The following is a 14,293-nucleotide window of genomic DNA, read 5'->3' as shown; positions in this document are numbered from 1 at the left end:
GGACGTGGCTTGATTAAACCTCTTATACATATGGTCATAATTTTTTAGTTTATTATGTAGGTACTTGTGTATAAACTGACTCTGTAGCACAACTCAGCGTCCCTGTTTTTCCCTGTCTCCTGTAGGCCTGGCCAAGCATGGGGCCATTGGCATCACCCAGCCCCGGCGCGTTGCCACCATCTCGGTGGCGCAGCGGGTGGCCGAGGAGATGGGCTGTTCGCTGGGGAGTGTCGTCGGGTACCAGGTCCGCTTCGATGACTGCGCCACGGAGGTAGGGCTCTGAGGGCTGTATTCCTGCAGGTGCTGTCATGGCAGGGTGTGGTAGGGTCAGTGGGCTACGGCTCAGTTTTTTGTTTGTGGGCCTCGCCATGGAGTGGCACAGCCCTGTTGCCTCTCCGGGGGCTGTGCATGCAGCAGGTCTTGGAGCCTTGAGAAGACACCTGTCCCAGCTGTGGTGCAGTTGTATGTATCGTGTAACACATTCAATCAAGTTGTTTGAACAGCTTAGAAGTGAAACATTGCCAAGCACCTGTGATGCGGTGTGTAAGCACCTGTGATGCAATCCCAGTGTGTGTTCTGGATAAATACGTAGAAGTGTTTACTTCACTTTGAAGTAAAAGTCAAGGATAACAGCTGAATGTCTAATTAAACCTTTCAGGATACTGCCGTCAAGTATATGACTGATGGCTGCTTATTGAGGCAAATATTGGCAGACCCCCTTCTCAGCAAGTACAGTATCATCATTTTGGATGAAGCCCATGAGCGGAGCCTCAGCACTGTGAGTGTTGCCTCATACCTGTCCTTTGGGGTCACTATTTCTCCTTCCCTGAGGTCTACTTATGCCTTTCTTCTACTTCTGCACAATCCCCAAGAATTTTGGCTGACTTTCCATGGATGTGCTTTATTCTTTTGCTGTCGTAAGACCATAGAATTGCTGCTTTGTTTATTACATGCTGCATAACCTGAAAATAAGATGCGGCCTGTAATCCTGTTGGAATTGCTGTAGCTGTTGTTGATTGCTGTAGCTGTTGTTGCGTTTGAAAGCAGTTAAAACTTGGCTGGCTATTGGATGCTTTCTCAATATTTCCAGGAGTTTGAAGCCAGCCAATGGACACAAACTTTCTAGAATACTAATTTGAAAAAAACACACAGAAGCAAACAAAACTCTGAAACATCTCTCTCACTCTAAGGCCTGATGTTTCATAGGGTGTGTATATGGCTGTGCAAAGAGATTATGACTTTTGGATACGATCATGGAAGTATCTAGACTGACCTAAGAACCAAAAGCTATCAAATGTCACTCTGACCCTTCTGTGGCAAGCAAAGTGAGACTCAAGTGACACAGTGCTCAAGAGATTGTGTTGTGTGCCAAGCAACTAGTCCAGCAAACAGTCTACCAGTCTGGCTGGGGAAAAGGGAAAATGTTTTCTGAATCCCAGTTCTGCTCTCAAGCATCTGAGGGTATCGTGAGTAATTGAGCTAGGGTAATGTAAGAAGTTACTGGTCCATCACCTATGTCTAACTAAAAGGAGTGGATTTTTAATCCAGAGCAATGCAGAGTAAAATAAATTTGCTGAAATCATAACAATAAATAGTACAACAAAGGAGGGTGCACACTCAGTCAGGTAATGTATGCTGGACAAAGGTGATGTCCTTTTAAAATGGGTCTGAGGTAACTGCTTGCAAATGGCTTGACCATGAGTATAAAAATGAAAACCAAAGGATTTTAAGTTACACTGATTCTGTTTATAGACCATGAGAAGAGCTGATAAAAAATTAATTAAATTCTAGAAACCAATTGGCGTGCTTACAAGACAACCAGAGTAATTGTATGTATTCTTCTGAATACATACAGCGCTTAGGCCCTGAAGATATCACTTTTTATCTTTGCTATATCAGTGGGATAAAATCAGTCCCTCCCAAGTTCGTCAGGCACTTGTAAGAAAACTGGGGTGCTAATATAAATTGCTTGTTTTTCTCTTAGGATATTTTATTTGGTTTGCTGAAGAAACTATTTCTACAGAAGGTACCACCAAACAGGAAGACAGCCATGAAAGTGGTGGTGATGTCAGCCACCCTGGAGGTAGACAAGCTCTCGGAGTTCTTTGGACACTGTTCAGTGCTGCATATTCCAGGAAGAAGTTATCCTGTCAAGGAGATATTCTGCAACCTGCTCAGCCCAAGGGACATAGGCAGCTCTGCATATGTTACAGAGGTCTGGCCTGTTTTACTTTGTTTCTGCATTGTGTTCTCTGTTCTTGGTATGATTATCATCTGTGAAAGACCACAAGAATTAGCTGCTGTGTTGCTGTGTTCCTAGCATCTCTGCAGGATATAGGGAAGAATTATTTAGTAGTATGAGTTTTAGAAAGAGTAAGTGAGATTCCAGCTGTTACTGGCTTGTTTGTTGTTTGTTTCAGGCTGTAAAAGTGACATTGGATATCCACTTAAATGAACCAGAAGGCGACATCTTGGTTTTCCTGACAGGTGTGAATTTTTCTTTCAACAACTGATAGTTATTCCAGATGAAGCATGGCATTGCCAGCAAAACAGTACATCCTTCCAATGACTGTCTAGTTTGTCCCAGAGCAGTAAGGAGAGAAGGGAAAGTTGCAGGTAGAGCACATAGTCCTGTGAAGTGATAGTTTTCAGAGCATGTTTAGGTATATCCGTGGCCATGAGATCAGATAAGAAAAACATTAACTTAGAAATTTGCATGTGCTTTTTCCTTCCTGTGCCGGACTTACTCTGTTTGTATTGTCTATGTGTTTATTTTGCTGTTAATTCAGGAAGGAAGAGTTTCTTTAGCTGCAAAACCCTGCATCAGTGTATGGGCCAGATATTTCTGCAGTCATTTTTTAAAGAAGAGCCTTGGTGAGAGGCACTGTGGAAAAACTGGATGTCACCTCCTAAACTAATTCTCATAAATATGACTTTCTCCTTGTAATGGTGTTGATGACTCTAATATTGGCAAAACAGTCTTGTTTAAAGATGTTGCAAACTAGGAAGGGCAGACTTGTAGCTAAGTAGGTCGCTTAAATGTTCTTGCATGTTTTTTTAGGTCAAATTGAGATAGAAAGAGCTTGTGACTTACTTTTCAAGAAAGCAGAATGTATTGATTACCGATATGAAGTACATGATCGGTCTGTTGAAGGTCTGCTTATCTTACCATTGTATGGGTCGATGTCAACAGGTAAGAGCATATAATGTCATATGGAACTTAATTCCCCAAAATGTTAACTGCAAGAGTTATATAATATAACAGTATCCTAATCAAATATTTCTGTTGTGATTGGAAAAAAGGGCATTCATTATCCCATTTGTTGCAATACTGTAGCGCTATTCTGTTGGGGGTTTTGTGCTGTTCATAAACTAAGCAGACTTCAGCCTTCTCTGTACTTGCACAGAAGCCTCCAGTTAGAATTCATATCTACTGGAAATGGCTTTACAGGACATGAAGGTCTCCAGCTTAGGAAGGGGTTATTGTGCAACTGAAAGTTCAGATGTCTTATTTAGGCCCCCACATTTTATTTTATATGGGAAAGATATTGCCAGTAGGTTTTTGGTGATGAGAGAAGACCTGTAAGGGAAGATAGAAGTGGTACCGTGTTACACAATATAGAGAAGTACAAGTTATCAGAATGAGTCAGTCTGTTTTACTTGGCAGCAATACCATAGTTAGTTTCGAAGAGTTAAAAACAAAAGCCCTTTGACCTTTACTGAACACAGACACTGTATTTTCAGTTGAACTTGAGTGCGATGTTTAAATGTGTGGGTGTAGTATGTAGAATGCAAAGAGGCTGAATAAGTAAGTGTTCAGAAGAGCAGGTCAGCAATTTCCATGTGGAAGTGCTGCTGAGAGGAAAGATCTGGTAATGATCTGCAGAGAGGGAGCAAAATTTTTACCTTCTTGACAGAGCAAAATGAAAGGTTGCATAAAAGAAAGGTATAGCTTCTTCCTTACTCTGTGATGGGTGTTGGATTCCCGACTGAGAGTGATTTTTTTTTTTTAATTTTTTTTTTCTTTTTTGGTGGTAGTTTCTCAGAGGCCATTGTATTTGAATATTTTTAAATACACAAGAGGGAATTCTCCTAAAAGAGATTTTGATATTTTTCAAGCATAATAACTTAAGAGAAAAAATTTCCGGGAAGAGTTGAATTTTCACCCCCCTTTTCTGTTCCTTGGAAAGCCCAGTGAATTAATGGAAATTGCATATGCTGCTTTGTTACGTGTTAAAGAAGATTTGCTGGAAACATGGGGGGATTAACTGAATCGTTTCATATTCACCTTCACTTGCTCTGGTTGTTAAAACCCTTCAAATTCTTCATGAAGAGTCTGTTAAGACCAGACATCTTGTTTGTTTTTCCTAGCTCTGGGTTAGAAAACATCTAGGACAGTTGGCCTTTCTTGATCTCAAAACTTTTTTGCATATGCAAGCAATAATTAAGTTACTCTCTGATTTCTGACATATGCTAAAATAATACCGAATCTGTATTTTAGAATGTTATGTGGCTCACTTTCTAACTTCATTCGAATGACTTTCACTAAGCATTTGAGTAAGTTTGCGCAGTGCTAGAGAGATGTGGTTTGAAATCAGAGCATTGTACCATAACAAATTGTTTGACTGTGACTACCTGTCATTTTAGATCAACAGAAAAGCATATTTTTGCCAGCTCCCACGGGCATTAGAAAATGTGTGGTATCCACAAACATCGCTGCAACATCTCTGACGATTGAAGGAGTCAGGTATTGTTTCCTATCCTTCGTGAAAGCTGTAACACGGAATAATTCAGAAAGTTCTACTAGATATGGAAAAAGGTGTCCGCTTCTGCTACTATACCTGCCCAATAATTACCCGTTGCCTTTTTTTGTGTGTGTAATAGGTAAAAAAATCCCTTGATACTATTATATAGTCTTACAGATAACTAATATTTGGAGCCTAATTTGAAATCAAATCTCAGTTCCATTAATCTCCGTGGGTGCTGGGAGGTATTCTCTGTAAAATCCTGTAGGCTGAACCGTTGCAAGGCTGCAGCTGACTAGCAAAGCACAGCTACCTGTTTGCAGCCATTGTAGGGCAGATGTGTTCTTGCTCTGATCATGTGCATGTGGCAGTTACCTGTCTGTCTGCTGAGACCTCTGTTGTTTTCTTCTCTGACAGAGTGTGAATCTTTTTCAGATACGTAGTAGATAGTGGATTTGTGAAGCAGTTGAATCATAACCCCCGAGTTGGCTTGGACATACTGGAGGTGGTTCCCATTTCAAAGTAAGTTTTAAAAGGTCATTTTATTGGTGTTTCTGGGAGTTTAAAAAAAAAAAAAAAAAAAGGAGGATGGAGTGTGTGTCTTTGAGGCTCTGTAATTTAAACGTGTTTTGTTTGCTGCTAAATAAAGTGGTTCAGGACACATAATTTTCTATAAGCTACGGACATTAAGCAGGAACTGACAATGCATTGTCTGTAGTCTGAACAGTGGCTCACATGTCATCTTGTGTTTACTGAATACAACAGCCTGATTCAGAGAAGTTTAAAAAAATCTTCCCTTGCACAGAAATGCATCTTAATTCTGCTAGCTCTTGTACAGCTGGATTTCTCAGTTGCTGCACAGTATAATATATCTTCTATCTACAAGCATAGAAGTTGCTATTATTTATCATAATTACAGTGTGCCTTTTGGATAATAACAGAAGGGATCAAGAATTTGGACTTTTTTTCCCTGTCTTTCTGTTTTGGCAGGAGTGAAGCAAGGCAACGAGCTGGCCGAGCTGGCAGGACATCATCTGGAAAAAGCTATCGGCTATACAGCGAAGAATTCTGGGAGCAATGCATGCCTGATCACACCATCCCAGAGATCAAGAGAAGCAGTCTGACGTCTGTCATCCTGACCTTGAAGTGCCTTTCTGTGCATGATGTCATAAGGTAACCTCCATGGAGCGGAGGGATTATCATTTTCTTCCTGAGTCTCAGCAGCAAGGCAGCACAGGCACCAACAGCCTGTTGGCAGGAGACAGGATTAAGTCCCCGGCCAACTGTGACACTTCAACACAATCAGCTTTTCTGCTGTTCTCCTGGGTCTTTAATGCCAGATTGGATCTTGAGCTCAAGTTCAGTTTGAGGTTCAGCCAAAACTAACTTCTTATCTCCAAAATTAAATAGCTAATAGCGTTCCTTTAAAACACTGATGTTTATATCCCAAAAGTGTCCTCTCTGTGTAGTTGTTCAATTTTTTGGACCGTACACGTGCAGAAAATACAGTTCACCTTTGTATGTGCCATGCTGGGATCTGTCATTGTAATTCTTCATCATGAGGCTGTACGTGTAGTAACACATCCATATACTGAAGATGCTTACGTGCTTTTTGGTCAGAAATCTGTATTGGAAGGTTACAAAAGTATTTTAATAAATATGAGAACTAACAAAGCCATACTGAGTCTGAACAGTGAGATTTTTAACTTCCTTTTTTATTATAGATTTCCCTATTTGGACCGCCCTGAAGAAAGGCATATTTTAGAAGCTCTCAAGCAACTCTACCAGTGTGATGCTATTGACAGGTAAAAAATAAAGGGGTGTATTCATTACAAGAATTTAAAACCTAATGGTTTAACTGTTGTTAGTGAGTTGTTCATGTGGACTAAAAGACTTCCCCCAGCAATAGAATACATTTCCTCATTAGACCAGGAAGTTAACTACTGGGTTTTTATGTACCCTATGTAAAATTAGGGTTACAGCATGGCATAGGACTTGAGAGATACAGACTAGTTTCTCCACATTGTCCTGGAGTTCCTGAGTGACCTCAGACAAATTACCTCAACTCTGTGCTGTAGTTGCTGATAGCAGATCCCAGACTGTTGTGACGAAGCTGCTTAGGCACTAGCTGTGAGGCCCATCCAAGAACTGAAGACAGGAAGCGAGATCTTATCCTAAGCTTCCAGGAATTCTTCTTGGGAGAAAAAAAATAAATCTTAAGCATCTGAAGCATTTAAGAAGCTATCTTTGCCTGCCATGAAGCAGGCATAAGCAAACTTGAGAAAGGTGAAACATTCTTCTGCTGTTGACACTTGCTGCATGTCTCCAGCACATTTGGGCACACAGAGACTGCAGTGTTGGAACAGTCCAGAGGGAAATGCTGCTTTCATGCTCTTTGTCAGTATATGGTGGCTGGCGTTGTGTGTGTGTGTGTTCCGATTTACATTTAAACATAGTTTTGTTGAATCTGGTATTTGGATCTTTTTTCTGTGATAAGGAGAGGCCACGTGACAAGACTGGGTGAATTCCTGGTGCAGTTTCCCCTCCCTCCCAACTTGACCTGTGCTGTCATAAAAGCTGCTTCTCTTGACTGTGAAGATCTGCTGCTTCCCATAGCAGCCATGTTGTCTGTGGAAAATGTCTTCATTCGTCCAGGTAGGAAGACCCTTATCCCAAAGCAGCAGGGTGTGGGGAATTCTGGACATCTCAGGCAGTGGTTAGGCAGCACACACTGCTTTACCTGGAGACCTTTTCTACAGCTTCCCTCTGTGGGGTTTGTTGCTCTCAGTAATTTTCTACACTAACTGTGCGGCCACAGTATCTTACAGGTGTATCTCAAGGTTAGCACAAGCCTTGAGAGTAAGGATACTCCTGCTGGGGAGCAAGCTGGTCTCCTTAGTTGGGCCTAACACTGGTGTGAGACATAAGTGGTTACCTTAAACTAAAGCTTTAAATAACCTTTATGTCGCAGATTGAGGAAGATTCCTCAAGTGCAATGGCTTGTCTCACAGACTACATCGTAGCAGATCTGTAGGGAAGAATGTTAAGATTAGGACAACTCTACAGTGGCACTTTGCCCATATGCTTTTACATCTTTCTGTGGTCTTGGAGTCAGGGCACATTGCACACTAGGAACTGGACAACAGCTGTTGCAAAGACTTCAGAATAACATGGAATTGGGTTGCATTTGTCCCAAGGCTGTGAGCTGTAAAGCAACATAAGGGTAAGCACGTGGATTGCTGAGAGGTCATAAGGGGGAAAACCCACCAAAAAAACAAAGCATGTGACAGCAGATGTTTTGCTGTTGTTCTTTGCTGTTGGCCTAAGTACAGACAACAAGGACTGATTAATTTGTTTTTAAGGAATGGGGTTGCTTCTGGATTGGCTTTTCTGTTCAATAACTCTGCTTAACCAAGCAGACCTTTTAAATTACTGTGAGAAGATCAACATGTTGCTTCCTTCCATTTCCAGTATTTTTCTAAATGGAAAATGTAATTTTGCTGTGGTTCCAAGCTGGCACCTCTCACTAGTGCTAAACTCAGTCTCCCACGTCCTCCTTCCTATCTCCTTTCCCCTCCAGTCTGCCCACCTCACCCCCCAACTGTGCTACATATAGTCTTTCTATGTAGCACAATCTTTGTGGGAGACCTTTGTACTTTCTAGTCACTCATTGGCTCTTGTCCAGTTATCTCTGTAGTCTATTAACCGTGCCCGTTAGTGCAACAGCTAAAGACACTGCTGGCAGCACTGATAGCCTGGATTCTGCTCTAGGTATTTCCCATTCCTACAAATGTGCTTTTGCTTTCCCATCCTCCATCTGGCAATATGCCCTTGTTATCTGTTCAGCTAGCTAATGCACACATGTTCGTTACTCTGCATCAACCCCATACATTAGGACATAAACACAGAGACTCCCATCGTGAAGGCACTTGCTCATGTGCAATATGTGCACGAACAGGCCTCCTTACTTCATCGGAGTTACTTTTAATACCCACAAACTTCTGAAATCGTCTGCAGTACGGCAGCAATACAGTGCATTGGCCTTTGCAGCCATATCCCTCTCTACTAAGAGAATAGGTTGTGCTGGAGAAGAAATTCTTTTGTGTATTTAAAACTTGAAATAACACTTTGGAAATGTTGCTTTTGTCTAGTACATTCCTAGCATTTAGTGAAGGCGAATTCCCACTAAACTCACAGATCACATTTTTTCTACACTCTTCTTTATTTTAAGACCCCCATTACTATGCATTTGAGTAGTAGGACAAAAGCTGAGCTAAATAGATTAGATGGTGCTATAGCGGGGTAGTTTCAACATTCTTGTTTTTTTCTCCCAGAGCAAAACTTTTACTTGAGCCCTGTGAGCTGTTTTTTAAGGGTGCTGTTCCATGTCTGCATCCAACTTGTTTGTGAGAGAGTAATAACGTAGGAATTGATTGTGAGAGAGCAATACGTAGAACCTGTCTTTCTAAGAGACCAGAAATCTTCCTCTCTAGTGCTGACTGATGAGATTAATCACAGATTTAATAGCATCTACGTATTCTTGTTCAGCAGTAGTGGAAGAGGGAAGGACTGTAAGTGCAGCTGTGGAGGAGAGACAAATCTAAAAATAACATGGGTAAAGAGCCAAGACTGTCAAACACACTTTGGAGAGATACTAATAGAAAATTAAATAGGAGTGATGAATAAAAATTACTTTGTTGAAGTGAGATATAACTTACTTCCTCAGGTGATCCTCAGAAGCAAAAGGAGGCAGAACTCCAGCACCAGGAACTTTCTTCACAAGTGGGAGGATGCAATGACTTTGCAACCCTCTTAAATATTTTTGAACAGTGCAAAGCAAGGTATAAAACGATTCCTTACAATAAGTGATTTTGCATTGCTTAAAAACCGTCAGCAGCTGGGAGTTACAAATATATCGTGTAGATGCATATGTATGTACTCATACCTAATTGCAGATTTATTCCTTATTGTGATCTTTCTATCAAGTTTATTATTTAAACTAACAAAGTATCTGCTTGTGTAGGTGGCCTTCTTTGTACAACCATAACACAAAATAGAGGCAACTTTCTGCCTCCAGCTTACAAAAGGCTTTTTTATAACACAAGTATTTATGTTCTCAGCAAGTCGCCTTCAGCTTGGTGCCAGAAATACTGGATCCATTGGAGAGCTTTAAAATCTGCTTTTAGTGTGGAAAAACAACTTCGGGAAATAATCAGTAAACTGAAACAGGTAAAGAAAAGAATTTTTATATATAATCAAGTTATGTAAGTTTATGTTTAAGACACGTACTGGACTACTGAGCCTTTGCCAGATGGCTGCTCTCTTTCTCCAGTAGAAACTAATCCACTTAAACATTTATTAGAGCATCTTTGCTGTAGCTTGTGTAACTAACAGGTATGATGGTGGTAACAAGCAAGGAGGGTTTTCCTCCTTTCGTCATAGTTTCTGTAGGGTAAGAAACCCAGACTTTAAAATCCATGGGATGGAGGGGGTATAGCCACTTGTTATTTAGCAAAGATCCTGATTCATGTTGTTTTTTCTTTATGTAGCTGCCAGACTTCCCTAAAGAGACATTTGAAGGCTCCAGAACTGAAATCCTGAGAAGATGTCTATGTGCAGGATACTTTATCAATGTGGCTAGGAGGTAAGTAATAAAGTTTGGAGAATTGACTGGAAAAGATATTATGCACATTCTTTAAAGGTGTAGGTGCGTATTGAAACAGAATAGTAAGGCTGTATGTTGTTAAAAGTAGCAAAGTAGCAATTGCAGCTGAAGGGGGTGTTTCTGCAGAGGGCTGGAAGCCTGGTGGGTATCCTGCTTTTGACTCTCATTACACTTCTGGGGAAGCTGCTTACCATCCTTGCAATAGTAGTTTTTTCTGTCTGTGAAATGAACTTGGAAGCTGATGAGTAGTTCCAGATATTAATCTAAAGGATTGGAAATGTCCAATTATCATGTTTGTCAAAGATTTCAATCCCAAACCCTGTTTATTATTGTGTTGCTAGATGTTCAGTGTTAATGGTGGTAAATTAGACAGATATATTTCATTCCTTATTGGGTTTTTTACAGTTTAATTCTGGAGGGATTTTCCTGTGCATATATATTCGAGTATTTTCTTCTACACTGCTGATGATTTGCTTGTGTCTAATCACAGCAAATTCTGTTTCTTCCCCCCTGCAACCATTCAGATCTGCAGCCAGGACATTCTGCACAATGGATGGACATGGCAGCATAGTCTATATCCACCCTTCATCTACAGTAAGTTACCAAATTCTGTTAGTAAAGTCACAAAGGATCTATAAAAGGAATAAGAGGCAGGTGCCTGTAAACTCTTCCTCTTCTCTTCGGTTTGTGCTAAGTTATGGCCAGGAGAAGCACCGTTGCAATGTTCCTTTTGAGGGAGGGGAAGAGCCTCTCTTCAAATTTGGTAAATGTTTGGCTTATGAAATGAGTGTGACATAGAGCCAGCTTTCTCTCTGGCCTTTTGGATTTCCTGTGCAATTTTAAGCAAGTCATTATGCCTCAGTTTCCCTGTCTGAAATCTTGGGGTAATGCCAGCTTGATCTCATTCTTGCATGTGAAGCATTGGAAGATATTCCAGGGGAGGGCACTGCAGAAATAAAAATTCTTTTTTTATCACTTCTGAAATTATATTTTCATTTCTCAGCTGTATAACCAGGAGACTCGCCTCGAGTGGATCATCTTCCACGATGTCACAGTGACATCCAAAATCTATGTCAGGACAGTGTGTCCTGTTCGCTATGAATGGGTGAAAGACTTGTTGCCCAGATTGCATCAAATTGATGCATATGAACTGAGCAGTGTGGCACGGGAAGAAGTAACTGAAGAGGAAATAACCAAGTGGAAACAGAAGGAGGACCTTAAAAGGCAGTATGGTAAGCACATTACTGGTCCATATCTGTGGCATCTGTAGTTTTCTTGGTTGTTGTGGACGTGTGTGTATGTTATGTCACTGAATGCATTCTGGACTAGTAAGCGTTAATTTTGATGTGCTTAACATATTTGATGTTTGTAGCTCTAGCTGTTTTCTTGTCTTGCTGTTGCTCTGCGATCCTTATTTTCCTGCCTCAGCAGTGTATGTAGTAGTGTTTGCTTACTGATTCTTGCCATGCTCCCCCCTTCTTTTGGTTTACTATAGCTGACAAGAGCAGAACTTTAACCCAGAGTCGAAATAAAAGCATTTTGAGTCTGACCATTATTTAAGTTTGCGAAGGATATCTAGCCACAGATACCCAAAATAATACTGTCCGAAGGGCTGGGGGGCAGCAGGGGAGGGGGAAAACAAAACAAAACAAGCCAAAAACCCCACCAAACACAGAGGAAAACGTATCACGTTTTGGTCAACTTGTCATTCTGACAATGAATTTAATGCTGTATGTTTAAATACTCAGTTTTAATTAAAACTGGTGCCTGCTAACTGATCTGGCTGCTTGACATTCTTTGAATTCTTCTGTCAGCCAGTTCCATAAAGCAGCCAAGTATTCAAAGGGCCTCTTTACTCCTGAGCTGACCTTTCCAAAACTTTAATTTAATATACAGTAGGGGCACTGGCAATATAGATTATCTTCAGTTTCCTTAACGATGGAAAAACTGTAGGCTTTTCTGCTCAGACCAGCGTCTTTCCATCCTGCATTATTCTATAAAACAACCATTTTAAATGATAAAAACAGGAATTGGATTTGGTTATAAGTTTGCTGGAAAGGATATTTGCACTATTAGATAATGCAGAGGAACCTCTCATCTATTTATCTGAAGTCAAAGGAGCTGAGGTTTGTTCTCTTTGTCCCCCTTAATTTTTTACTTCACCAGGCAATTATAAATTAATTTGAGATTAATATTGACCTTACAGATGTTGTATTTCTGGGATCTTCATAAAAATAGGTGGCTGAATAGCTGACAAAGGTTAAACTAGCACCCAGTGGAAGGAGAGTTTGCAGCATGAGCTGAACTCTCATTTGACTCCAAGACAGAATTGCAAATATTCCAAGAGTGAATACTGATTAAAGCTCCTTCCTCATATCAAAGAATCCAGTGCCCAGCCTCAGAGCCTTAGGAACAGGCTGCAGTAGCTGCTTCATTCACACAATATTTGGGCTTTCAGAGTCTTTGAATGATTTCTTTTATTATTATAATTCTAAATGAAAATATTTCCTGCTTTTCTTTCATTCTGGGTGAAGCACTCCCAAGATCTCAGCTCAGTGGGAGAATATGCATTTCTAATGGTGTCTGACCGGGAGTATTGACTTTTCCCACTCCTTTACCTGTATGTTATCCTCCCTCTTCCTCCTACTTCTGGAAGTTTTAAAAGATAGTTTTTTCTAAGCTTTTTTTTTTCCTGCTCCCAGTGCTGTCCCTCTCTTACCTAAACCTGAGTTTGAGATGTGTAATCTAGAGAAGAAATGTGTGCACAGAACACTAGATGCATAGTATCTTTTACAAGAAAAAGCAAGACACACATTTGGGGATGAGATGAGCCCAGCTGCAAATACTGACATCGGAGTTAAGGCATAATTATTTTTATTTTTTTTTTCTTCCCTGCTGTGGTACAGTCTGTTCTCTCTGGAAGTAATTCAAATGACTGACTAGGACTTGAAAAACATGTGAGATTCTAGTGGGGTTTTTTGGGTATTTTACAAATAGGAGGAATTGTAGTGCTGGGGGTTTTGAGCACAGAAGAATACATTTTTCTCTTTCTTCTCCCCGCAGAAGGAGTCACAGACAACTCTACAAAGAAGATGGAGAGAAGGAATGATGACAAATCAATACAGGATGCCCGAGCTCGCTATCTTGAGAGAAAGCAGCAAAGAGCACAGAGTTTAAGTGGCCCAATGAAAGAAATAGAGTGATAGCCAGCTGCTCGACTCCCACTGTGAGGAAAGGCACTTTGGTGCAGTTGTCCTGGGTATGTTTGCATAATGCAAAATGACTAACTGGAATGAAGGAAAGCTCCAGCTTTGTTAGAGTGCTGAGGCATACAAACGCAATCTTCCTTTGCTGCATCCAGCAAGGAAAAGTTACCAAGCTGAATTTTGTTGCTCCATGTCACAGGCAACAACTTGGTAGCCTCAAATGTGGATGGAGACATGATACTTACTGTGGTGCCAGTTCTGTGGCATTTAGTTGACTTAGAAAGGTCTCGGTGGTCTCAGTGCCATTATTAATAAAATTTTCTTAAAGATTGGTGTTGCTTTTTTTTAAAGGAGTGGAACCGTCACTTTTTATCCATTTTACTTTGTAGGATTGTGGCTGTACAATCTTCATGCTCATACGCTACTCAGGAAGATGTGTAGGAAGTGCTCTTAATGGTGGAACCATCAGGATCTAAATTAAAAAAGACGTTTGCCACCTGCATTCTCTAGTGCAGACAGTGTTGTTCCTACTGTGTATTGTGCTGTACCATGTACAGTGATGGTTCTGGGTGAAGATGTCTTTGTATGCAAAGTATTTTGTAAATATTTTCACATTCTTGCTAACAATGCATAGTTTTTGTCAAGAATGACTTAGCACTGTGTGTTTTCCAACTGGC

At 40.6% G+C, this 14,293-nt stretch overlaps 1 protein-coding gene across 1 annotated transcript; it reads left to right on the top strand.

Annotated features, from left to right (window-relative positions):
* Positions 1 to 125: 125 nt before the first annotated feature.
* DHX40 (DEAH (Asp-Glu-Ala-His) box polypeptide 40) lies at positions 126 to 13,613 on the top strand (the record flags this gene model as incomplete). The annotated part of the gene is made up of 16 exons (XM_010284091.1): positions 126 to 271; positions 659 to 778; positions 1,985 to 2,215; positions 2,421 to 2,487; positions 3,062 to 3,193; positions 4,648 to 4,747; positions 5,181 to 5,267; positions 5,736 to 5,918; positions 6,470 to 6,550; positions 7,243 to 7,400; positions 9,472 to 9,586; positions 9,866 to 9,974; positions 10,295 to 10,389; positions 10,935 to 11,004; positions 11,414 to 11,642; positions 13,474 to 13,613. Coding segments are annotated over 16 exons (2,063 nt in total), but the record flags the coding sequence as incomplete, so codon positions are not given.
* Positions 13,614 to 14,293: the final 680 nt, after the last annotated feature.

Source organism: Phaethon lepturus, unplaced genomic scaffold (assembly GCF_000687285.1).
Source record: "Phaethon lepturus isolate BGI_N335 unplaced genomic scaffold, ASM68728v1 scaffold18963, whole genome shotgun sequence".
Lineage (NCBI taxonomy): Eukaryota > Metazoa > Chordata > Aves > Phaethontiformes > Phaethontidae > Phaethon > Phaethon lepturus.
Note: the sequence above shows the minus strand (reverse complement) of the source record. Positions and strands in the feature narration are given on the sequence as shown.